The sequence below is a fragment of the Oreochromis niloticus genome, linkage group LG2, assembly GCF_001858045.2.
Source record: "Oreochromis niloticus isolate F11D_XX linkage group LG2, O_niloticus_UMD_NMBU, whole genome shotgun sequence".
Lineage (NCBI taxonomy): Eukaryota > Metazoa > Chordata > Actinopteri > Cichliformes > Cichlidae > Oreochromis > Oreochromis niloticus.
In genome coordinates this window covers 36,129,606-36,156,344 of record NC_031966.2, presented here as the reverse complement: position 1 = coordinate 36,156,344, position 26,739 = coordinate 36,129,606, and the positions used below count along the sequence as shown (strand labels likewise).

Below are 26,739 nucleotides of genomic sequence, written 5' to 3'. Positions count from 1 at the left end.
ATAGTTATGTATTGCAAGAAGGTCAACTCTCACTTCTCTCCAGCGCAGCTTTGATTTATGATCATCAGGAAAATGATTAAACTGCACATGCTCAGTTCATTCCACTTCTGATCATACAGAATGAACATGTTTATGTCTCTGTAAAAGAAATGTAAAAGAAAACTGTGATATCATCTTTATGCATTTGTGATTTAACAAAAAGCTCCTAAAATATAAAGAAGAGGTTAAAGCTGTAAAATGAAGTCAATCTGGAGTTTTATCACAGGTGACCCCTTCATGCTGGCCTCGGGCTTCAGTCGCTCAACAGCCTTTCTGCTATTTAACTGTAAGACGTGAGAGGAGCAGGTAAATAAACCTCTCGCATTAATTAGGGTTCACGGTCGCTCTGTGGGTTTCATGGCTTCATGTACACTCGTCTGCAGGTAAGTCAGTCACTTCACAACATGAGGGAGTTGTCCCGTGGGTGCTCAGAGGTCCTCGTGGACACTGTGTCCTGTCCTCTCAGCACTAAGGAGCCGGACAGCGGTGGAGTTTCCTCCTCGCTGCCCAAACAACAATCTGAGCAGAGCAGACAGGAAACAGGAAGTGCCTGAGACAATACAGCGCTGAGAGGATCCAGAGCCCAGCTGCATTTTTCTGCCTCTAAAGGAGGATGCAGTCCTCATGAAGCTTTCCTCATTAAGGCAGGAAGAGAGCGCTCAGCAGCACTCACCCAAAACCCCACAGGAGGTCACACGCCCTCTGACAGCAGGAGACCACACATGCACAGACACACACACACACATGGGCTTCATGAATCAGAAGAAGCTTTATCTTTGCCACGCCCACTAGGCTGGACTGATCTCCGACCAGCAAGAGAGGGGATGACAGACTTATTCAGATCACAGAGGTAAAAGGTCACCGCTGAATCAGTCCAGAGTTTGAGTGACCCCGCTGTAAGCTGAACATGTGCCACCTCCTGCAGTACCTTTAACTGTGATATTTTTCTTTCTTTTTTTTAAATCCACCGTGATCAGCCTCACTAGGATTTAAACACACTGATTCTGAACAGGAAGTTGTTCAGGTGGAGGCACTGCTTCACCTGAGCAGGGCTCCAGGTGACCTGAGTCTTCATAACGTACCTGTAAATGTGACTGCAGGAAAGAGGTGTGTCCCTGTGAGGTCACCTGGACGAAGTGTGAGAGTTGAGCCTAGACAGAAGGAGGATGAAGAGCTTCAGTCCTCCTCATCAGAAGAGCTGTCCAGCTTCACTCCACCTGTTTCCACCAATGACGAGCTGCAGAGATGCCTCAGGCTGTGACTGTCTGTGGATTTGTGTCTGTGCCTCACTCACACACCTTTATGGGAAGCAGCTGGGCCAGAGGTTTGGGTACACACTCTGCAGCTCAGGCTGAGTCCACTCGGGGGCGCTGTAGCCTCACGTCCTGGTCAGGTGCAGCCACTGTGGGCCCCCCTCCTTTATTGATCCACACAGTGATCTGCAGCAGTCACTAGGAAGCTGATGATGAGCTGATTATGTGCCATATTTAAGAAAAACCTTTAACACAACAACAATTCTGCTCTGTAAACCTGCTCACACTGCTGTCTATAGTTCATGTTAAAATCTGCATCATTTTTATTTTGTCATGTTTGTTTCAGTGGGTAAAATTCTCCTGGTATGAAAAATATATCCAACACGCTCTGTCCTCGCCTCATCCTTATCACCCTCAGGGAAACCTTCTTCCTGTTAACCTGCCCACCACCTCAGACGAGCGCTGAGGCCTGTCAAACCAGGTCATTACGTACACCAGAATAACTATAAATAATATTCAATAACTGTCAAGTTATTTTATAGAGGTCCACAGGGCCTCGAAGCTGTTGCACCAGATCAACTTGATTCTTACTGTCTGACACTGGCTGCAGATTTTAGGGTAGAACCAGTAGAACCACCATAAGTTATATTTGTAACCTCTGAGATCTCTGTAATATGGATTTCTGCACGTGTTCTCCCTTTGCTGAACGGAGGTTGTCTTTCACATGTTAACGACTGCAGGCTCAAAGCTTATTAGTGAACATCTAAAAGACGTTTTGGATGAAAACTCAATTCTTTCCCAACATCAGTCAGAAAACACAGTCCAATAACTCCTGCTGTCAAGGTGGTGAACGACATTATTGATGCAAGAAACACCAAGCCGCTCTTCTTCTTGATTGGTTGAAGGTTTCAGACCATGACACTTTGGTAAGCAGACTGAACGACATGAATTGGCAGCTAGAACACATTCTGCTGGGTCTCCCAGTATTCATAGAAGTTCCCCAGGGCTCCATATTAGGACCACTGCTCTTCTCTACAAACATAATTAATGTTTGTGATCATTTATGCTGATGACACAGTTATCTGTTGTTGATCTCCTTCAGTACAAACCCTTGACAGTCTGCGTCTGATGTTCAGTCCCTTTTAATCAGCTTAAGTTGGTGTTAAATTGCAGACAATTTAACTTATTTAAGAATCATTCTGCTCAGAGTTTTTCATTTAAATCTTACAGTGAAAGTTTCCAGGTTGAAACTTAAAGTTTCTTTTTTAGGAACAAATCTTGTTTCTGTCTCCAGGTGAGGAAACACCTGATTAAAAAAAAAAACAAAAAAACAAAAAACAACTTTATTGGATTAAACTAATAATAAATAAATAAATAAATTTAATAAATAAACTTTAATTATTACAGTGATCTACTCTTTATGAACCCATCTGGCCAGCAGCTGAAGAGGTTGGATACATCTGTAATTGTGCTTTACATGTTTTATTACTGACTGTGGAGATCACGCACATCACTGTTCTCTGTAGACTCAGACTTTCCCATTGGTTGACCTTTACCTGAATAAGGATAATAATAATAATAATAAAATTATTATTATTTTATTATTACTGTGTCAAAACCTATTTTTGTGTTATTTTAAAAAGCAGTTTCATCAGTTTCATGAAACGCAGTAGCTCTGGACTAAACCATTTATCATTTGTAGGGGTGAACATAGCATCATAAAACTTGAACCACCCAGCTGATCCATTTTATAAGAAAACTTTTATTGCAAGCTTACGTGGGCTAGGTTCCCTGTTTCTCCCTCTGACTCTGAGCCTTAACACAACTTTCATTCTTCTGTCTGTTCTTCAAGAGACAAACACTGACAACACAAGCTGACCAACATTTCTACTGAATTTAAGAAAGAAACACAGAGACCAAGAAAAAAAATGACTTTGGCCTAACCTTTCCATCAGATGTTCACTGACCCGTTATTCAGGTTTCACAGATGACCTGATGGATGTCCTACACCTGAGGATTTCTACTATAATCATCTCATTAAATGTTTCAAACCTCATCAATTGTCTGAAACGTTCCAGCTGCAGAGTTTTTTGGGTTTTTTAATGCTGGAAGAACTTAAAGCTGCTTGATGGTCAATTTACCTGTGTACATTGCACACCTGGTTGCTGGAACCCCATGGACCTTTATACAGAGGGGTGAGAGCCAGCGGGACCCTCACCTTTTTTGGGCTAATGCCGAATTTATCCCGGTTAGTTTGTATTTTTGGAGCTCTGCTTTGATTTGCATATGACAGTATTAACACCACCTGATGCTACATGCTGACTATTTTTTTACACTCTAGAAGATTCCTGTTGGTGGAGCAGCCATGCTGGAAGATTCCTACTGTTGGGACACCAGCAGGAATGCAACAGAGGCTTCCTCTGACGAAATCTCATTCACTGAAGTGACTCAGCTGAATGTATTTTTTGTTTGTGACCGTGCTGTGACAACAAAAACAAACAATAACATGATTTGAAAGAGCACCGAGACAAAGAAAGCTTGAATCAGGCAGAAAGGCGAGAGGTGTGCTGGTGGCTCAGGGTGTCGTGTTGAGGAGATCCAGGATGAAGGGCGAAGCTTTGCTTGACTAGTTGATCGGCATTCCAGCCGGTTTTTATAAGTGACTGAAAGAATGTGATTGCGTTTTCCCCCGGTCATATCTGGGTTTTCCCCTTTCACATGGGTGAGGAGCTCCATCGCGGATTGATGACGCTTACTGGTCAACGCCCTGTAGAGGTTTTCTGGCCTCTGCGAGGAGAACCCTAACTAACTAATGAGGTAATTTATGTTATGTGGGAATGCCTCGGGATCGACAGCAGGAATAGGTAGAGGTTTCTGGAACTGCCCCGACACTAGAAAAAAAAAAAAAAAAAAAAAAAAAAAAAAGAGCGGTTGCAATTTTTCCATCAGCTGCCATTGTTAAAAGTGAGAACAGAAATTTGTAAAGATGGACTCGCAGTGAGCTGAAACATGTTCGCTCATCATCTGTTGACGCAGATCATGTGATCACACTGACTCACACACTGCAGAGCTGATTTAATGTGGTTTTATTGCTCAGGTTAAACATCCAGGAAAACAAATCTGAGAACCTGCAGAAGATTCATGTGGCTTCTGTCCCACACAAATTGCAGACTTTAAATACTCAGCACAGAGCCCCCCCAAAAAATCAACAGATCATTACTATTATTATTTAAACTCTGAACATCCACCTGCACACAGCGACCCTCTCAGAACCGTGATTAGAGTTTGGTTACTTTTTTACCCACATGATGAAAACAGAGCTTTCACCTTTCTGATCAACTCTTACAGACATTGCACAGTTGTTCTGTTAGAAACTCTCTATGAGTGGGGTAAAGAAGAAATCCACACCCACCTGAACCGAACCCCCACCCAAACAGGAAGTGGATGTTGTTAGGAGGCTAACACTGAATGTCTTTAGCTTCTAAACAGACTGCAGGAAGTAGATTCACAGACGAGTTTCTGCTGCACGCTCTTTGTCTCACTGCAACACAAATACAATTGAAGAAAAGATTAGATGAAACTCCAGCCACCTTCAATGTGAGCGGAGGCCTTCTCAGAACACCTGGAAACAGCTGTGAGGGCGGTCTCATGTTTGTAGCTGCCATGAAACCGATTCCGTCCAATTACTGTGAGCTGAGAGAAGGTTTTCAGAAGGTTGTGAAAAGGTTTGTGAGACCCAGCAAAGCGAGCGCAGCTGCAGTCAGAAAGGTGTCCAGCATGAGTTTACCTGATCAAACAAACCAACAAACAGTAAACCAGACAGAGTCCGCCATCTTTAAGGCTCCTCATCGTCACTCTGCTGCGTCTTCTCCTCGCTCAAGCCGCTCTCGTCGATGTTCTCCAGAGAGTCGGCTCGCTGCACCGTCAGCTCTGACACGCTGATGCACGGCAGCGTGTTCTGCTCTGGGAAAATCCATGGCTTCAGGCCCGGGTTGTGTTTCCTCTTCCACTCCGGGTACTTTACAGAAGCCTTGTAGATCTTCCTCATAGCCTGAGAGGACCGAAATGAGATGGGTCAGAGACACATTCAGATGGGACAGAGACACAGTCTGATGGGACAGAGGTCGTTTACCTTTGGAGCTACAAACTGGGAAACCCTGTTCACCACCCACTTTGGTAAAGAACCTGCAGACAGAGACAAGGGCGCTGAGAGTCAGGCTGAAGTTCACTTTAAACATGAAGCACAGATCGAGTTTACAGATAGAACATTTGTACATAACACACACACAAACACACACAGGCTATGCACCGTTGACTGTCATCAGTTCTTCTGTTGGATGAAGAAGTTTGTGGACCTTTGACCTACATCTGTCTTGCAATAACCTCAAACCACAGAATCCAGTAAATGCCATTTCTGCCACAGGGTCAGATCAAGATCTTCTGACGTTTCTTTCAGAGCGGATATTTGGTGTATTTGGCCAGTAGAAGAGGTACTGTACTTAGTACTTCTTCCGCTAGCCACAGGTCTCACCTCTGGGGTCCACCTGAGTCAGGTAGTAGAGGGTGGAGCTGGTGGCTCCGTTGGACTGGATCAGGTACCCCGTGAGCAGAGAGACGGCTCGGACGTAGTCCTTCTTTGGAGGATATTTCTGAGGTGGACAAAGGAGCAGTGAGTGATCGACTGCACTGTCCACTTTGCAGGTATAACTTCACACATCACACCTCAGTGTGCATCTGTATACTGATGATACTGTGCTCTATTCTCTGGAGTGGTATTTACAATTAAAACTTTCACCTACTGATCTGAAGTCTGATTGATTTTGCAACCATGAATCTGCTGGGGTCTGACTAGGTCCTAGTGATAAAGCTCCCCTCTGGAGTCTGCTCTTTAAATAAAATGTTTTTTGTGTCTTTATGTTCCATTTGTCACTAAATTAGTATAAAACCCACCAACACACAGTTAGAGCAGTAAAATACTGACCGAGTGTTTGACCGAGTAGTTGATGATCATGTAGTCGTTGCCGAGTGGAAGCCAAGATCTCATCGTCACAAAGTCTCTGTTTTTCAGCGGGCTCGGGCATTTCCCTTCAAACAGAACACAAACGCATCCACAAAGGTTCAGACACAATCAGATATTTGGCAACTAAAAACCAGCTAAGCCTTTTGAACCAGCACAGACTCAGGCTCAACCTAACCTCAGTTTGATCTGAATTATGAAGCAGAAAGTTAGAGGCCATTCAGGTCTTTTAGACCTGAGTCTATTGGATAGATATGATACAAACCACTGCAGCGCAGTACCCGTAATACCTACAGCGTGCTCTAATCGCTCTATTAGGATATTATGGTCAACAGTATCGAACGCTGCACTGAGGTCTAGCACTGCTATGCTGATGACACGCAGCTCTATCTATCCATGAAGCCAGGTAACACACACCAATTAGTTAAACTGCAGGAATGTCTTAAAGACATAAAGACCTGGATGGCCGCTAACTTTCTGCTTCTTAATTCAGATCAAACTGAGGTTATTGTACTCGGCCCTGAAAATCTTAGAAATATGGTATCTAAGCAGATTCTTACTCTGGATGGTATTACCTTGGCCTCCAGTAATGCTGTGAGGAACCTTGGAGTCATTTTTGACCAGGACATGTCCTTCAATGCACATATTAAACAAATATGTAAGACTGATTTCTTCCATTTGCGCAACATCTCTAAAATTAGAAATATCCTGTCTCAGAGTGACGCTGAAAAACTAGTTCATGCATTTATTACTTCCAGGCTGGACTACTGTAATTCTTTATTATCAGGATGTCCTAAAAACTCGCTGAAAAGCCTGACAGGCACTCTCTCTACTTTCAAGATTAGGCTTCAAACTTTCCTTTTTGCTAAAGCATATAGTTAGGGCTGGACCAGGTGACTCTGAATCCTCCCTTAGTTATGGTGCTGTGGGCTGCTGGGGGATTCCCATGATGCACTGGGTGTTTCGTCTTCACTCACTATGTGTTAATAGACCTCTGTGCTGAATCATACTTGTTATTCATCTCTGCCTCCCTTCCCCTAAAAGGGAGTTTTTCCTTCCCACTGTCGCCAAAGTGCTTTCTCACAGGGGGTCATATGATTGTTGGGTTTTTCTCTGTATGTATTATTGTAGGGTCTACCTTACAATATAAAGCACCTTAAGGCGACTGTTGTTGTGATTTGGCGCTATATAAATAAAATTGAATTGAAATTGAATTGAATCTTTATTATCATGTATTTATTTATTTACTTACTTACTGTTAAGTTATTACAAATAGAACAGACACGACTGGGGGATAGGAAAGGGAAAGATGTAGACAAGAGAAGTTCAAGAAAAGGAGAAGGGAACAAAAACAGAGGGGAAGAGAGAAAAGACGCTAAAATAAATCTGCTGGATCACCTGTTAGAACTAAAAAAAGAAAAGTAAAAAGAGAACAACACAGTAGGGAGACCACAGCAACAACCTAGATGAGTATAACTAACAGTAAATAATAAATATTGAGACCAAAGCGTGGTATGTTTTGACGCAGCAGCCAAGGAAGATAGTGTGTGTCTGTGAGCACCAGTGTGCACACCTGTGTGGATGAGCGCGCTTGTATTCAAAAGGTTTATCCACGTAACTATCTGGTAGTAGGTAGGTGTGGGGAGCCATAGCCCCGTCCCCCAGGACATGAAGCAGGCATGGAGGCGATCCAGGCCCCAGACATTCAGAGGCCCCCCAGAGTGTGAGAGCCCAAGGAGGACCACCGGAGGGGCATCTGCACCACCCACGTTGAAAGAGCTGAGGAGAGCCCCAGAGAGTGAGAGTGTGTGTGTGTGTGTGTGTGTGTGTGTGTGGGGGGGGGGGGGGGGGGGGGGGGGGTGTTTACCCAGCAGCCACGGTGCAGAAGCCACAGGGGGCTGGGGTGACGTGCCAACAGCGCACCGAGCCACAGGCCCAGAGGCCCGAGGTCCCCCATCCCCTGGAAAGGGCCCAACCGAGTGTCTTTTATACCTGTCATTTCAGTGTAATGTTAAATCACATCACTGGGTCTCCCTACTTCCACTTACACAACATCAGTTGCTACTCCCTCTTATTCCCTTCGGTCTTTGTCCACCATTCACCTTATTGTTCCCTCTGCCTGTCTCACCATTCTGGTGCTGTGCTGAAGTGTTTTATGGCGTGTATTACATCACCGCTCAGTAAGGGAACTAACAGGAGTAATATCCCACGTCTGCGTTGACTGTCAGCCTGCCGATGTCATACGTATCGATCATGTTGGTGTCCCACTTCTTCCGGTAGCTGGTGTCATGGAGGACGTCGTACAATGTCTCTGCTGTCACGTCCTTACAGACTATCCTCATCTGAGACACAGAAAGAGAGAGGGAGAGAGTCAAGCAGAGGTTAGGACCGATCACGCTCAACTCTAACCACCAGTTTCCATGCTGGTGTACTGTGACATTTAGGTGTGCCATGGGATTTTATTACTGCAACTGCATGAAATGTTAGAAACATACATGTGTTTGGATTGTAGGAGGAAGCCGGAGAACCCAGAGGGAACCCAGAGTGATGACTCCTAAGAAAAAAGTTCATGACTTTGAGTCACCTGGTGTCCAGGTTTTCACTGGTAGTGCTATCTTTAAGGGGAGGGTGTGATGACCCATGAAACAGCAGGTGTGCTGTGTTCTACAGGAGCTGATTGGAATGCTGCATGAGCTACATCCACACTGAGTTTCTTCAGTGGAACAGCCTGTCTTGGAGATTCTTTACACCCTTCAGTGCTTCCCAGCACAGGATAATCCCGTAGTCACAGGAGCACACTGATGATGAAGAAGGGAGGTCTAGCTCATGATTGAGGAAGCAAATACAATACAATCGTATTCCCTTGCCATTAATATTCAAGGCTAATGCAGTCTGAGGAGTAAATGAACTGCATTTGAATGTCACACATTTATGTGACTTCAGGGATGCATGTCTAATTGCATTCACAGAGACTCACAGATCTTTTAGCTGATAAACTTCTTAAACACTTTAAACTTGATTTTAATCCTGTTGGTTGAATTTTAGACTCTTTAACTAACAGATCTCCATGTGTGAGAGTCACCATCTGTTTTTCTAATCAGCGGAATTCTTCTATTGGTTCACTACAGGGATGTTGTCTCTCTCCCCTACCATATATTTTGTACACTAATGATTGTCGTAGCACACAGGCTAACAGGCACTGTAAGCCTCCTCCATAGTGAAGACTATTCCCATGGGCCCCCCCCCATCCTGCACTGACAGTAGTAAAGGGTGCAGCCATTGATGGTGGTGGATAGTTGTATTTGGGGGTTGGTCTTGATAAGCCTTTGTCCTTTGAGTCACATCTTGCTGTTACAACAAAAAAGTTCCAACAATAATTGTACTTTTTACTGAGATTGAGAGTTTTTAACATTTCATTTGAAATGACCATTTATTTAAAAAAGTTTTGTTTAGTATCATTGCCTGGTTACAGTAATCTGTCCTTGACCAACCAGACCAGACTTGGTAACCTGGCAGGGCTCTAGAGTGCGACCAATTTTTTCAATAGTGTGACTAAAAAAAAAATCCTAGGTCGCACCGGTGCGCTGAAAGTGTCCGTGTGGTCAACAACAGACACACATTATGCCCCTATCGTGGTATAAACCAATCAGAGATAGTCAGGGGCGGGACTTCTCTGATTGGCCGTGGTCCAGTTGAAAGTGCAGGTGGATAGAGGGAGCTGAGTAGCTTGAATAAAGCGATATCGATTCATTAAATCCTGAATCGACTTTTAAATATAAACGTGTTTTGCCAGAAACGCCAGAATCTCAGATTAAAGATCACAAAAATATTTCAAGAACCACCAAACAGCAAATGAGAGCAGGTACACGGATTCCACACAAAGACGTAAACACAGAGCGGACCGACGCATCAGAATCAACTTTGTCTTTCTCGGCTTTCTCACCCGACAGCCCGTAGACGGACAGGCCGTCGGAGCTCTGCTCTGTGTTTCCGTCTTTTTTGCGCTGATTCTGAGCTGCAGGTTTTGTCTCTCCAACCAAAATTCACTGAACCAGCAGCAAAGGAAGCGGCAAACTACGCTTCACATTTGATCAATGTCGTCATGAATTCCCTCTGACTTTTGCTGTTTTGCTTCCACCACAATAAAAATCACACTTCATGCACAGCTCTCTCTCTCTCTCTCTCTCTCAAATCTCTGTTTTCTGCATTATTCATTCGCTTATTACCCACCAGTCTACCGTTGTTTACAGCGCTGTCGGCAGCTGTCTTTTTCTTTTCTTTTTTGTTTTACTTAAATGACCTCGGACAAGAAAGCGTAATTTCTGCTGTTCAATACTGAAGAAATGTAAACTTTTTAAAATTATGCAATATTGCAGAATATTTTTAAGGTTATCTTGTGGTGGACCACTGGAGGGCTCCACTCACACCCAGTCCTCAGGAAGTGTTGTTGTTATGTTTTGGAGGGAAAAGAGTTCAGTCTGTGGTGATGAGAATAAACGACGAGTGTTAATCGAGAGCTCTCGTGTCGTCTGTGTTTACCTCCACATTGGTGACCCCTGACTCGAACATGCTGCAGTCCGATGGTGGCACCGACTCCGCTCTGGATGCATCAGCAGCCGCCAGCCCTCTGCCTCCGGCTGCGGCTGCGTTTGCTGTGCCGCTCGAGCTGCCGGACTTTTGGCTTCACGATCCCCCGTCGTGGTTCGTGCACGTGGAGGCTCAGTTCGCCCTTCGTGGCATCTCGGCTGACGACACGAAATATCACCAGGTGGTGGCCTCTCTCGACCCGCTAGCCACCCGTCGTGCGTTGCCTCTCCTCCGGGACCCACCTGCCCGAGGAAAGTACGCCGCCCTTAAGGAGCTGCTTCTTCAGCGCTATGCCCTCTCCGACGCAGAGCGAGCCGAGAAGCTCCTCTCCCTCTCAGGCCTGGGTGGCGGTACGGCTCTCGAACTGATGGAGCGCATGCTGTCCTTTCTCGGTCCGGACGACGGGGGATTCCTGTTCGCCCACATCTTCCTCCGACAGCTGCCGGCGGCCATGAGAGCCGGCCTCGCCAACTCTCCACTCCTGGGCACGAAGGATTATCGCTCCCTGGCTGAGGACGCGGATCGTATTCTCTTGGCTACCCGTGCTTTCCACGATCACGACCTAGTTCCAGCCTCGCCTCCTGCTTCCCCGCTGACCTGCCCCGACGTGTCGGGACACACCGCGGACGGGACTTCTGTTTCTACCATCAGCGTTTTGGCCCCAGGGCGCGCCGCTGTTTGCTGCCTTGTGTTTTTCCTACCCTGGGACATGGGACCCGACAGCGCGCTGTAGTGGCCGCGACCGCTGGCGACAAAGAAAAGCTGCTCTTCATAGAAGACTCGCGCTCCGGGAGACGTTTCCTGGTCGACTCCGGCTCGCAGAAGAGCCTCCTTCCCCCGTCCGCCGCCGACAGTTTAGCAGCGGGCTGCGGACCGCAGCTCATTGCGGCTAATGGCTCTCCCATCGCAACGTTCGGGGAAAGGTTCGTGACTGTTTGTTTTCATGGTCGGGATTTCCAATGGACCTTTGTTGTTGCCGCTAGCTCTGTTCCTATTTTGGGCGCTGATTTTCTTTGTGCTCACGGACTGCTGGTCGATGTCGCTAACAGACGCTTAATCGACGCCCAGTCTTTTTCTTCAGTGCCCTGTTTCACTCGCGCCATCGAGCCCCTGAGTCGGGCTAATTTGGTGACTTCTGGGAATGTTTTTCAGCGTTTGCTCTCTGAGTTCCCTTCACTGACTGTTCCTAATTTCTCAAACACGGCAACGAAGCACGGGGTTGAACATTATATTCCGACGGTCGGTCCCCCGGTGTTTGCACGCGCGCGCCGCCTCGACCCCGCGAAACTCTCCGTCGCTCGGGAAGAGTTTGCCGCCATGGAGCGCCTCGGCATTGTGCAGCGCTCGAATAGTGCCTGGGCCTCTCCGCTACACATGGTGCCCAAGTCCGACGGTCGGTGGCGGCCGTGTGGGGATTTTCGCCGTTTGAATAATGTCACGGAGAACGACCATTACCCCATTCCCCACATACAGGATTTTTCCGCCCACCTCGCCGGCACCTCGATTTTTTCTAAAATTGACTTAGTGCGGGGGTATCACCAGGTTCCCGTGCGCGCCGAAGACGTCCCGAAAACTGCCGTTATTACCCCTTTCGGCCTGTTTGAATTTTTGCGCATGCCGTTCGGCCTGAAAGGCGCCGCCCAGACTTTTCAGCGGTTGATGGACTCTGTCTTGCGCGGGCTGCCTTTCGTCTTCGTGTACCTTGACGATATATTGGTGGCCAGCTGTTCTAAGAGTCAGCACGCGTCACATTTGCGTCAGGTTTTCCAGCGCTTGGCGGCACACGGCCTGATCGTCAACCCCTCCAAGTGCCAGTTCGGCTTGCCGGTTCTGGATTTCTTGGGCCACCGCATTTCCGCTGACGGTGTGGTTCCGTTGCCGGACAAGGTCCGGGCCGTTTCGGCTTTTCCACGTCCCGCGTCCGTTAAAGCGCTGCAGGAGTTCTTGGGGATGATCAATTTCTACAACCGCTTTCTCCCCAGAGCCGCGCACCTGCTGCAGCCTCTCTATGCTGCCTTGAAGGGTAAAACTGCTAAGGACCCGATTGATTGGCTCCCTGAACGCATCCAGGCGTTTTCTGATGCCAAGGCCGCGCTGGCAAACGCCGCCCTGCTTGCCCACCCGTTTCCATCAGCGGAGATCGCGTTGACCACCGATGCATCGGACGTGGCGGTGGGCGCAGTTTTGGAGCAGCGGGTCTCCGGTGTCTGGCAACCGCTTGCCTTTTTCAGTCGCACGCTTAGGGACAGTGAGCGCAAATATAGCATTTTTGACAGGGAGTTGCTGGCCCTGCACCTTGCGACCCGGCATTTTCGTTTTTTTCTCGAGGGTCGGAGTTTCACCGCCTACGTTGATCATAAACCCTTGACATTCGCGATGTCCAAGGTCTCTGACCCGTGGAGCGGGCGCCAGCAGCGCCAGCTGGCAGCCATTTCCGAGTTCACAACTGACATTCAGCACGTGGCTGGTAAGTCCAACTGCGTGGCCGACTGTCTATCCCGCGCGCTGGTTTCTCCCGTTTACGTTGGCATAGACTTTGACGCTATGGCCGCTGATCAACGGGCGGACCCGGACGTCCTTGCCCTTCGGTCTGAGCAGACGGGCCTTGTACTGGAGGACAGACCCGTGTGGAACGGCGGGCCTAGCCTGCTTTGTGACGTTTCCACCGGCCGACCACGCCCTGTAGTTCCACTTTCGTGGCGTCGTCGCGTTTTTGACTCCGTACACGCCCTCTCTCATCCAGGCGTCCGGGCCTCGGTCAAGCTGGTCAGCTCTAGGTTCGTTTGGCCGGGCCTTCGTAAATCGGTGAAAGGATGGGCAGCGGCGTGCATCCCATGCCAACGCGCTAAGATCCATAGGCACACACAGGCGCCCCTCGAATCCTTCCGCGTTCCAGGGAGGCGTTTTGATCATGTACATGTGGATCTGGTTGGTCCCCTGCCGCAGTCACAAGGTTTCACGCACCTTTTGACTGTGGTGGACCGCACAACCCGTTGGCCTGAGGCAGTGCCTCTGGCGTCCACTACAGCTGCAGCAGTGGCCAGGGCATTTTTGTCAACATGGGTTTCGCGTTTCGGTCCCCCCGCCGACATCACCTCAGACAGGGGCCCCCAGTTTGTTTCCGAGCTTTGGTCTGCCATGGCTGACGGCCTGGGTGTCAAGGTCCACCGAACCACTGCGTACCACCCGCAGGCCAACGGGATGTGCGAGCGTTTCCACCGGTCGCTTAAGGCCGCGTTCCGTGCTTCTCTCACAGATGGCAACTGGGTTGACCGCCTCCCATGGGTTTTACTGGGGTTGCGCTGCGCGGTTAAAGAAGACCTCGGGGTTTCCCCGGCTGAACTTGTCCTCGGTCAGCCCCTCCGGGTCCCCGGGGAATTCTTGCCCGAGAGCCCACCCCCGTGCTTCGCTCCCTCTGTGCTGTCTCTCCGTCCCCCAAGAGACTCGTTTTCTCTTCCTGGCCCAGTGCACCATTGTCTGCCCGATACCTTTGTTCCGAGGTCGTTGGACTCTTCGCAGTTTGTTTTCGTCAGGCATGACGCTCATAGGCCTCCGCTGCGTCCACTGTATGACGGCCCCTTTAGGGTTATTCAACCGGGCCGGAAGCATTTCCTTTTGGACTTTGGGGGTCGTCAGGAGACTGTTTCTACTGACAGACTTAAGCCGGCACATGTGCTGCAGGATGATCGGTTGGTGCCGGCTCAGGCCCCCCGCCGTGGCCGCCCGCCTTCCACTGGACTGGACGACCCTGCTTCTTCCTCTGGGAGCACCCCCCACCTGGCAGGACCCGAGCTATCTTCAGCTTCTCCTGGCCGCCCATGCCAGCCTGGTCCTCAGGCACGTTTCCCCTCAGCCAGCTCTCCACCTCCCCGGTTCAGCCGTTCTGGCCGTTTGATTAAGGCAAGGGTTCTGGACTAGGGGATGGCCCTACTGGGTGTTCGGGGGGGCATGTGTGGTGGACCACTGGAGGGCTCCACTCACACCCAGTCCTCAGGAAGTGTTGTTGTTATGTTTTGGAGGGAAAAGAGTTCAGTCTGTGGTGATGAGAATAAACGACGAGTGTTAATCGAGAGCTCTCGTGTCGTCTGTGTTTACCTCCACAATCTGCTATAAAAAGTCAGGCCAGGAAAATCTGCATGTTTTTCTGTGTTTTATTCTCAGTTACTTTGACACAAAGGCATCTGCTGTGATGTTCACAATTCTGATGAAGTCTCACAGTGTCAATACTGATAAATGATCAGAATTATAATATTTCTGACTGTCTGAGGCTAAATTGAATCGAATCAAATCGGGACCTTGTGAATCGGAATTCAGCCTAATGAGGACTAATTAGGACAATTGGCAAACAATTTTCTGCAGGTTAATGCAGACGAGACTGAGTGTTTCATTAAGCCCCAAATTAGACAACATCCTGGTTCTTTCTCATTGACGGTGAAAGATGCTGCTCACAATCTTGATCTCTGATTTTTGATGCACATGAAGTCTGTGACCCGCTCTTGCTTTTCCACTTAAGAAATGTCGCTAAACTCAGAACTGCTGTCTCCAAAGGTGAATTGGAGATGGTTGTTCATGCCTTCATCTCCTCCCAATTAAAATATTTTGATGCTCCTTTGTCCCGTCTGTCAAAGACTTCTATAAATTACCTTCAAGCTGTTGAAAATGCTGCAGCAACACTTTTAACTCACTCATAAATTCTCACTTCATTGTTAAAGTCTTTGCACTGGTTTCCAGTTTGGTTTGGATACCAGTTTAAACTCTCACTCTTACTTTGACTGCCTTACAAGGCGAGAGCCCAACTTATATCATCCTTATAAGGGCCACCGTACGCCCTCCTGCCATAGTCACAGACACTTTATACATTTCCATAGCAGCTCCAGAAGGGTTTATTCACCTGTTTCCAGTCACCTGCACCTTGCTGCACAACTGCAGTGTTGGGGCAGTGCAAGAGAAGCCCTTCTGTTAGCGTCAGTTTCTTTTGCAGTTTTCGTCACAGTTGACGTCACAGTTTTGTGGTTCTGGCTGATAATAGTTTGATTCCCATGTTTTCTGAATGAAAGAACCAGCGGTTTCGATTCAGTATTATTTAAATGGAAGCCGCTGGTTCTTTTGGCATTATGATATTGGCAAATCACAACAGCGCTGCGTGCTGTAAGGTCAACACCCTACAATAATCCGCCTCATTCAGAGCTCTCGTGTGGTTTCCTGTTGGGTCTTTTCTGGATAAACCAAAGTGAACTGTTAGCAGAGGAAACACCTGATCAGGTGTTGTTCAGAGGCACCTCAGCAGCTAACCTGAGCAGCTTCACTTTCTCTGCTCTGACCTTATCAGGTGTTCTCAGGTTTCAGTGCTTTTGCATCCGGTTTTATCTCTTTGAACTCATCCAGGCTCAGACCATCTTCAAACTCGGACATCAGTCATCCTAAAAGGAGCTTCACAAGGATCCGTCTCAGGTCCTCTGCTCTTTTATAGTTAGACATTTAACATCTGCTCCATTTCTACTCTGATGACACAAAAGATCATCTTCAGCTTCCTTATTTCAGCAGCTTCACCAGCTCAGACCGAGGTTTCTAGCAAAGCTCAGCTCAGGTTTGAAGATTTCATCGTTCCCACAAAATCTCCAAACAAACTAATCATGTGTTCTTATCTAACACAGTCGACCAATATTATCAGCCCAAGATTTTATTCCTTCCACAGTGACAGAAACTTCATCTGTCAGTGAGGATAATCCCTGATAATCTGAAGGCTGTGATTGGCTCTGATTCTCTGTAATAACCAGACTGTAGTCGTCTCCATTCTCCTCCATGAGGTTACCTGCTGTATTGAGTTTTTCAGTCCATCAGGGTCGTATTTGCAGTCCTGGTGTTTTGTTGGACCTGATGAGTTTCTGCATCACGTGTGAGACAAACAGAGCTACAGGAGATCACCATCTAATCCAAACCAGCTCCTCTCTCTGCCTGAAACAAACTGAACGATTTGAACATTAATCAGACAGACACCCGCCGCCTCCCCCTGTGAATGATTATGTGGAGCAGGTTATTATTAATGTGGAGCTGACCGTTCATGTGGACCACAGGAAGTTTCTCTGTACCGTTTCCAGCTCTGCTGCTTTGGTCACTGTTTGCATCGTTGTTGCAGCGCAGCCTGAACGATGACAAACCAAAATGTTCATGTAAAATATTCTCAGCCAGGAAAAACCAGACTGTAATTCCCCCCTGTAGGCATGGAGAGATCTGAGCTCCAGATTTCCACCTGTCAGAGTTTCACAGTGGTCATGTGAGATGGTTTGTTACTGTAGGACGTCACTTTTTTCCACTGCTGTAATCGTGCTGGAGCGGCAGTCATTGATATGGTGATGGCGAGCGCTGTAAACTCTCCGTGTAACTCAATCAGCGAGACTCCGCTCCCTGTTAATCATTTATAAAGTCCGGAGCGCCGAGGCTTTGTGTCCGTCACTCAGTCCATCTCTCCTGCAGAAAACCTTTCAGCTCACTCAGGAGCTGAGCCAGGGTCTGTAGTTCTACTCACTGCCTTGCTTCACAGCACATTGGAGACGACGAGGAGAGGTTCGTTTCCTTCAGATGAACTAAAGACACCACAATTTAAAAGACCCGCATGTCCCCCTCCCCAAAGTCGTCCACTCACCCGCACGTCCCCCTCCCCCCATCATCTCCAGCTTTCATCAGCAGGGCGAGGTCATTTATGGTGCTGGAGAGTTTCATTTACTCTTTTCAGCCTTCAGCAGCAAGAGATGTGACTCGCAAATGGCAGAGACTCCACAGCCAGTCACATGAGATGACAGAAATCACCTGAACAGGTAAAACAGCTGTGTCAGTGCCCAGAATTGCCACAGTGCCCTTCAGCTGGTGATAAGGAGTATCACACCCCCCCAACTCCCAAAGAGATGGACATGAGGAAGCAGCTCTCATGTTTTTGACTGGGCCACGCACACAGCTTACATGGAACCAGTAACCAGTAACCATGTCCATGTTTGAATCCACATGTGCTAGGAAGTCAAATCAGACTGCAGGACGATGTTTTTAATCTTGGTTTTGTGGTTTTCACGTCACGGGAAGCCGTGACTGTGAGGTAAATCAGCAGGTGATCATGTGACCCGTTTGGTCGCTGGCTCCATCAGCAGCTCTGAATTAGTCATGAGGCAGAAGAAGAAGCAGAAGAAATGCCTCGCTGCTTTTCAAAGAGTTCATGAATTATTTACACACAGGAATCATCATCATCACCTCACCATCACCTATGTGTACTTAAAACAAAGACACTCCTCCTCGCACTCACACTTCCTCCCGTCTGCTCAGAGACTTTCTGTGATTGGTCTTGGTTCACCAGAGAAAAGATGTGAGAGAGAATCGACCAAAGAAGTCCCTGGAATTCACCAAATACCTGGGAGGCATGTCATCTCGCTGATGTCATGGCTCAGACGCCAGAGGACACCTTCGGTGTAAACAAGACACCAGCGACTCTGACAAAACACACCAATTACCTGGCCAGGTAACTGGCAAGACTCAGAACTGGAGTTACAGCCAACGACCAATGACTGTGTCACATTTTAACCACAAGCAAACTTTAAAATGTCTTCAGCTCAGTGAACTTCATTAACAAGAACTTTCCATCTTCTTCCACTTATCCAGGTCATGGCCAGGCTGTGTGCACAGCCCAAAATAACCCAAAAGTTTTTGAGAACTTTTAAATCACAGTATCGTCATTGGGTGGCTGGCGTATGTATACTGGGGGCGATTTCAGATTAGATCACAAGATGGACAGCATGGTAAAGAGTAGCAGGTGACCAAATGCCACATGGCTGAGAGCGGCCGGCCCGGGTTCCAGTGTGATGCACGGCCCTTTGCTGCTGTCATCACTGTTCAAGGAGTTACCCAAATTCAGTTTCAGTAATACTTTTCTCAAGTGGACCAAAATTGTATACAGTGACCCACCCGTCAGGGGTGCCGTCTTTCACCTGTTTGCCCTGAAGCCGCTGGCTTTGGCAGTGGCTTTGGCACGCCTATCTTTGACCGGCATCCACACTGGAGGGCAAGAACACTTTCTCTATTTATGCCAAGGGCGTCGATTTGGCATGGACGGAGGGGACATGTCCCCACCAATAATTTGATCGCTTCTTGTAAAAAAAAAAACAAAACAAACCCGATAGAGAGAGAAAAAAAACCCGATCTGTCAGCGTCTCAGTCACCCAGCGGTGCACAAAGAGTTAAATTACGTTCTTTACTGGAGTCCGACCTCATGTGACAAATATGGCCAATGTGATTGGCTGTGCCTTTCAGGGAGCTCTGTTTAGTTTCAGCAGCAACAAGCCTGCGCTGAGAGGAGGACGGTAGCAAAGAGGAAGAACGTGCATATAAGAAAGTATTTTTCAAAGAAACCTGTAAGTCACTTAAAGCCAAGCTCACTCATAAAATGTGTCCATCATAATAACGTTACAGGCTATGCTAGGCTTTGGCCCGCATCAGTCTAAAATTGTGTGTAACCATGAATTATGTGTTTTGGAAACTAACTGCACAACAGGCAGCTCTATTAGTTCTCTCAGTCTCAGAGTAGCATTTCTAATTTTGATTGAAACTGTCAGAGAAAACTGCAGCCTCGAGCAGCCAGGATATTAGTTTACAGAGGCTGTTAAAATTATATGTCTAACGTTAAAATGTTGGTGACACAATAATTTCATCCTAATGGCACTGACATATTCATAGGGTTAATTTTTGAGACAATATATCATGAGATAGTCATGATTTTGTAGTGCAAATTGTTAGGCTGCTGATGTAAATTGATTGATTAGTGTAGATTTGACAAAGAATCTGAATTGACATGTCTCACTTTTTATATGGCACGAATCAATGTGTTATTTTATCAAGAGGCAATATGTCCTAGTGCAGTCAGAGGGGAAAAGCCAGGGCCGAAGGTGAGGCACATCAAGCACAGAATAATAATTTTGTGGTCATCTTAGATGAGTTTTATGGACAAAAACCACCAGCTCATTTAGTGTTCCCTTAGTGCTAATGTATAAGAGAAGTTGGTGTACTATAACTGAAGTAATCGTGTTAAGATAAGATTCCCTTTCGTTTTGTCACTGCAGAAAGTGGACAGTGCAAAGTTATATAGCAAAAATTAGAATACAATAAGAATAATATACTGTACACAACTGTACAGAATGGAGTAAAATAGTAGAATAAAATAGAATAAAATATACATTAGGATAAAAACAGAATACAAATGTTATATACAACTGATTAAAAATACAACTTACAACGTCTTATTGCACGTGTGTGTGTTTGATCAGCTGCAAAAGTCTTTGTTGTGGAGTCTGGGGAGGAAAGACCTGCGAAATCGCTCCATCTCACATTTAAGTCCTTAAAGTTATATTCTTTTATTGTCTTGACTGTATTTGAAGCTATTTTTATTTTTGTATGATACCTGATTTATATGGAATAAAATCTAAGTAAACTAAAGTCTAAAATACTTAGTCAGTCATTTGTTTAATAGTAATTTAACATTATATAATTCACATATAAAACTATGATTTGTAATTTTAAACGGTTTAATAGCATGTAGAATAGCATATGTAGGCAAGTATATTTCTCCTTTTTTATCAAGAAGCAAAGACGAAAAGGAAAAAAAAAGAAACAGGGCAGGGTTCGGTGGTTGAAACACCCGTCCCCACCAATGCCAAAACCAAATCTACGCCCTTGATTTATGCTCATGATATTCTCCTGTTTTTAATCACATTTGGCAGTTAGTATCCCAAACCTCATTAAACAAACTGATACACTTGGACAGTTTTCAGGTTACAAAATAAATTATGCAAAATCATGACTGCTGTATTTAAATGGAGAGGAAAGCGAATCTCCAATAACAAAACCACCATTTATAAATGCAAAAGAAGGATTTATACGTTTAGGAGTCAAAATGACACCAGATATAAAAATAACAGTAAATATTAACTTTGACCTTCCTACAAAAGACGTGACAGAAACTTTGGACAAATGGATGACGATGCCCATCTCTTTAATTAGACATGTCAATGTGATGAAAATGGCTCTATACCCAAAATGTCTTAAGTCGATCTCTTTGCGGTTACCAAAATCATTTTTCAACACGATTCATTCCATCTTCAGTAAATTGATTTGGAACAATACGAAGCACAGAATAAGACTCAGACAGTTATATCTACCCAATGACAGAGAAGTTCCCACATTTGAAATAGTACTAATGGTCTGCATCATTTTACATTCTCAACAGGTTAAACTCATACATTCACTCAGCAGAATTCAAGCAACCAATACATACAACACAGAATCCATTTATTAAAAACACAGTTGATATTTGGTATAAATAAGCTCACCATCAACAAGTGGTTGTATGTTATATTGGACAAACTGACCGATATTGTCAAAGGAAAGGCAGACGAGTTTGAAATTGTATGAAGACCTTTATTGGATTTCCTAAAATACAACAATGCATAATTCAATTTAAATGATTGGACTGCATCTTTTTTTCCCCTTGTCTGAATGTGTTTGCTCACTCAGGGTGAGAATTTAAAATGTTGGAAATGTCAATGAAAAAATTTAAAATTAAGTGATTTCAAAAAATAAATAAATTATGGTCTTCCACAGGGTTCAGTGCTAGGACAATTTCTGTTTACATTATACATGCTTCCCTTAGGCAGCATCATTAGAAGACATAGCATACATTTTCACTGCTATGCAGATGACACGCAGCTCTATCTGTCCATGAAGCCAGGTAACACACACCAATTAGTTAAACTGCAGGAATGTCTTAAAGACATAAAGACCTGGATGGCCGCCAACTTTTCTGCGTCTGTGTACTGATATTCAGTATTACAAATTATTATCAGGATGTCCTAAAAACTCCCTGAAAAGCCTTCAGTTAATCCAAAATGCTGCAGCAAGAGTCCTGACAGGGACTAGAAAGAGAGAGCAGATTTCTCCTGTTTTGGCTTCCCTTCATTGGCTTCCTGTTAAATCCAGAATTGAATTCAAAATCCTGCTCCTCACATACAAGGTCTTAAATAATCAGGCCCCATCTTATCTTAATGACCTTGTAGTACCATATCACCCTATTAGAGCACTTCGCTCTCACACTGCAGGCCTACTTGTTGTTCCTAGAGTATTTAAAAGTAGAATGGGAGGCAGAGCCTTCAGTTTTCAGGCCCCTCTTCTGTGGAACCAGCTTCCAGTTTGGATTCAGGAGACAGACACTATCTCTACTTTCAAGATTAGGCTTCAAACTTTCCTTTTTGCTAAAGTTTAACGGCTGGTTCTCCCTGAGCCTGGTGCTGCCAGAAGTTTTTTCCTCCTTTTCCTTCCCACTCTCACCAAAGCAATCATGGGTCATATGATTGGTTTCTTTGTGTAATTGTAGGGTTTTGACCTTACAATATAAGGGACAACTGTTGTTGTGATTTGGCGCTATACAAGTAAAACTGAATTGAACTGAACTGTTTCTCTCCACTTTCAGTTTTTCATCAATTAGAAAATAAACACAACTAAAATTCTGATTAAGATAAGATAACCTTTATTAGTCCCACATGTGGGAAATTTGTTTTGTTACAGCAGAAAGTGGACAGTGCAAAGTTATATAGCAAAAATGAGAGAACAGTGAAAGACAAGAAGAATAAGATACTGTACACAGCTGTACAGTATAGAATAAAATAAAATAGGATAAAAATAGAATACAAATGCTTTATACAACTGAGTAAAAATACAACGATGCCAGAAAAGATTATTGCACATTAGTGTTATTGCACGTGTGGATGTGTTTGATCAGTTGAAGTCTTTGTTGTGGAGTCTGACAGCAGTGGGGAGGAAAGACCTGTGAAATCTCTCCGTCCCACACCGTGGGTGCCGCAGTCTCCCACTGAAGGAGCTGCTCAGTGCTGTCACAGTCTCATGCATGGGGTGGGAGATGTTGTCCAACAGGGATGACAGCTTAGCCGCCATTCTCCTGTCACTCACCACCTCCACTGGGTCCAGAGGGCATCCTAGAACAGAGCTGGCCCTTCGGATCAGCCTGTTCAGTCTCTTCCTGTCCCCGGCAGAGATGCTGCCGCCCCAGCAGACCACACCATAAAAGATGGCTGAGGCCATCACAGAGTCATAGGTCTTCAGGAGTGGGCCCTCCACTCCAAACGACCTGAGTCTCCGCAGCAGGTACAGTCTGCTCTGCCCTTTCCTGTAGAGGGCGTCTGAATTATGAGTCCAGTCCAGTTTGTTGTTCAGATGAACACCAAGGTACCTGTAGCTGTCCACAGCCTCAATGTCCATACCTTGGATGTTCAGTGGTTGCAGTGGAGGATGTTTGTGCCTGCGGAAGTCTACCACCAGCTCCTTGGTTTTACTGGCGTTGATCTGGAGGTAGTTCAGCTGGCACCAGTCCACAAAGTCCTGAGTCAGTCCTCTGTACTCCTTGTCGTCCCCATCAGTGATGAGGCCGACTATTGCAGAGTCATCAGAGAACTTCTGCAGGAAGCACTGGGTGGAGTTGTGGGAGAAGTCTGCAGTGTAGATGGTGAAGAGGAACGGAGCCAGAACCGTTCCCTGTGGGGCCCCCATACTGCAGACAACCCTGTCCGACACACAGCCCTGAGTTCTCACATACTTAAATCTAAATCACAAAAGCAATCAATGTACTGTTTTTGGTTGGTTTTCTTTGCTTTTCAGAACTGAAATGAAAAACTAAAAAAAATAAATATAGTTATTAAAAACTAAAACAAATCAAACTAATAAATACAGCAACCCAAATGTATATTTTACCCTTTCCCCCTGATTCTGAAATAAAACTCTCGGTCTGTCAGGACTAAACCTGCTGCACCATCTGTAAAGTCTGTCCTGTCTGATAGAGCCCATCTGCACAGAAGTGTGTGAGTGAAAGCAGGTCAAACCAATCGACTCCTTCTTGAGTGTGCAGTTTCCTCGGACAATTAGTTTCCACCTGGAGGCCAAACGTATCACCTTTAAACCTCCACAACTCAGCAGGAACAAACCTATCATCAGACACATGAAAGGAGGCCTGAAAACGCTGTGGGATGAAGTGGCAGAGGACAGCGGATGGTGGGAAAGGTGTTCTCAGAACAGGATGTCAGCGGCGTGTCCTGTGTGAAAACGAAGCTCTGAAATAACAAGTTTACACAGATCTGAGAGAGAGGGAGGAACACCAAACAGACCTGTGCTGTGTTTACACACCGCCTGCCTACAGCTGGCTGCCTAACAGTCTCTCTCACACACACCTGACCTGTACACCTGGATGGAAACTTTGAGAGCAGGTCAAACACGCCCAAACAGTGAAAACGTGCATGCATGGATATTTAAAAACCTGTGTTTGGTAGCCTTGAGCATGTGCAGTGGACGTTTAATTACAGCTGTTTAGTAACTCATCACGTCACGTTAACATCATCACTGAGCAGTCTGATCTATAAACGTGACCTAACCCCTCATACTGGATCCAGTTTAAACTGGAGATGTTTGCTGGGATTGAGTGAACAGCCTCATTCAACACGGGTTTATGATGTAACCTATGCAAACAGCTGACGCTGACGGCATTTGGCTGGTGTGCCTCTGTCTCTCCGCGGCTCCACTGCCAAACCACTAACTGCTGTTGGAGTTTCTCTCAGAGTCAATTTCAAAAATGGCGGCAGGAGAAGAAAAAGCCAGAAACACACAGGCTAAATCAACTGCACCAAACAAACCAATCACAGTTGCTGTGAGCCACGTGTGGTTAGATGTCAAGGAGGTGCATGTAACTTATGGCGTGGGGTCTCAGGAAGAATCTCCTTCTCCAGCAAGCTATCAGACTTTCCCGCTGCAGAAATCCTCAAATTTAGAGTCGCTCTGACTGAAGCCGAGACCTTTGGTTTCACTCGTCACTGTCCCCATGCTGCATCAGCTGCTCCAGCCTGAGGTAGGGATTCAAACCTTCAGTGGGTCGCTGTAACATCAGAGTTCTGTCCCACCCACCCTCACAGAAGTGACTGAGCAAAGCTTTAACCTCCCTCCTTCACACTTTGTGCCTTTAACTTTATGGAAAATGTTCTTTGTGTATTTGAAAACAAACCTTCAGGTGTAACTGCATCCATCAGAGTGATCCAGCTGTACACCATGGATCTGGGCTCAAAACTGATTCAGTTGTATCACTCGTATCGATGTTGATTCAGCAGAGAGCTCAGCATCATCAGCATTCAGCTGCACGTTGAAGCAGCTGTGAGGTCAGCAGCCTTCTGAGGAAGCCACCGTGCTTCACCTTTATTCATATAGCGCCAAATCACAGCATAAAGACCTGGAAGCTTCATGTTGTAAAAGAAAGACCCTACAAAGGACCTCTGACTGTCCTCAGCACCAGTTTGAGGCTACGAGCGGGTTAACAGGCTGAAAGATGAAGGTTACTCCGAGGATCGAAAGAGCCTGTTAGAAACTCTGACTGTAAAAATACTTAAACATGAAAAAAAAATGCTCGAGTTTGGAGTCTTAAAGCACCAAACAAAACTGCACACACTCCATAAAGTGAATGTAGGCAGTCAGGGGCCCACCGCGGCGTCCAGGATCCGCCCCCTTAGATCAAACAGTGGCTCCAAAGATCTGATTGGTCGTCAATAAGCTGAAACTGACTGAGCAGGTTCGGGAAGAGAGCCGGTTAAATGTTTGCAGAGCTGCTGCCTCCAGGTACAGGTGACATCTGTCAGGTGGGCAGAGTCACACATGAACCGTAACAGGAGTTCTGATGAAGCAGGCCTGTTAACCCTTCTGTTACCCACAATGCACCTGGACCTTTGACAGCTGGCACTTTAATGAGGCTGCCGCCCTGTGACAGTTGTAGATTTCACCTGTTTGTACCAAAGTAACACAGATTTACAGGTTACACCACTTCCAGGAACTTTCAGGTGTTTACCCTGAGCAACTTCCTGTTTCCGCCTTAAAGATAAATAAGTAAAAGTCGTCAATCAATTGATCAGTGATCAGATTTCACTGATGATTCGATGGATTGATGGATGTGTTTCTGTAATTACAGTCTGAGTACCTCATTTATTGCAGTAACAGTACTCTGTGAGTACTCTAAATGTGACATCATCTGATTATTACTTCAGATCAGCTTCAGCATCAAATCTTTGTGAGTCACCATGGTGATGCAAAAAACCTCCAAAATAAAGCAACCAATCAAACTTTCTGAAGAGATGATGACACATGATCAAACCCAGTAGTTAGTGACTAACCAACTAACCAACCCACCGATTAATCGACCATCTGCGCTAGCCTGTGCAGTTCTCAGAGGAAGCTTTCACCATAATATAAGCCTCCAGAGTAACTCTGGGATGAAGTAGTGGAGTAAATGTACTCATTTACTTTGACTATTGTTTTTATTGTGAAGGAGCGCGGTCCTTTCGCAGTAAAAGCGCCAGCGGTGACGCGGCTCACCTTGAGCTTCTGCACGGTGCTGCTGTCCTCCTCGCGCCCCCACACCGTCACCCCTCCCTTGCTGTAGCGGCTGGTCCAGCCCTCCGTGCTCAGGCACTGCTCTCTGAACGAACAGAAGTCCGAGTCGTCCGGGATTTGCACCGGCATCTCCGATCAGCTGCCCACCGACCTTTGCACCTCACTGTGCCTGCACGCCGCCCTCACACCACCAACAGGTAACTGCTGTCCCGGTGGGGGGATGTGAGCGGCAGCGGCCGATGATGCGGCTTTTATCTGCCCCAGCGCACAGATAGGACGGAGAGCAAGAGGTCCCACTCTGCTGCTCAAACACTACAATACCCACAAAGCTCGGCGAAGGTGGGACCTATTGAGCACCTGCTGGACAGGTGAAGCCAC

General features: G+C 46.2%; 1 protein-coding gene across 2 annotated transcripts; it reads right to left on the bottom strand.

Moving 5' to 3' along the window:
- Positions 1-4,361: 4,361 nt before the first annotated feature.
- On the bottom strand, positions 4,362-26,635 carry stard15 (StAR-related lipid transfer (START) domain containing 15). Of its 2 annotated transcripts, XR_267838.4 has the most exons (7): positions 26,344-26,635; positions 8,504-8,651; positions 6,274-6,377; positions 5,824-5,941; positions 5,425-5,477; positions 4,915-5,343; positions 4,362-4,833 (listed from the first exon to the last, which is right to left on the bottom strand). XR_267838.4 is itself a non-coding variant. In XM_003458669.5 (6 exons), exons 1-6 carry the CDS (start codon positions 26,488-26,490, stop codon positions 5,128-5,130), a joined length of 786 nt encoding a protein of 261 aa, XP_003458717.1. In that variant the 5' UTR covers positions 26,491-26,635; the 3' UTR covers positions 4,363-5,127. The 2 variants fall into 2 exon arrangements, 1 of the variants encoding a protein (XP_003458717.1); XM_003458669.5 differs by having other exon boundaries at positions 4,363-5,343.
- Between the last annotated feature and the right edge of the window lie 104 nt (positions 26,636-26,739).

Excerpts from the sequence above, each read along its gene's own strand:
- stard15 (XM_003458669.5), bottom strand. The coding sequence starts at position 26,490 with ATGCCGGTGCAAATCCCGGACGACTCGGACTTCTGTTCGTTCAGAGAG. Across the intron at positions 5,478-5,823 it reads GACTCAGGTGGACCCCAGAG|GTTCTTTACCAAAGTGGGTG; the intron begins GTGAGACCTGTG and ends CTCTGTCTGCAG. Across the intron at positions 5,344-5,424 it reads CCCAGTTTGTAGCTCCAAAG|GCTATGAGGAAGATCTACAA; the intron begins GTAAACGACCTC and ends CGGTCCTCTCAG.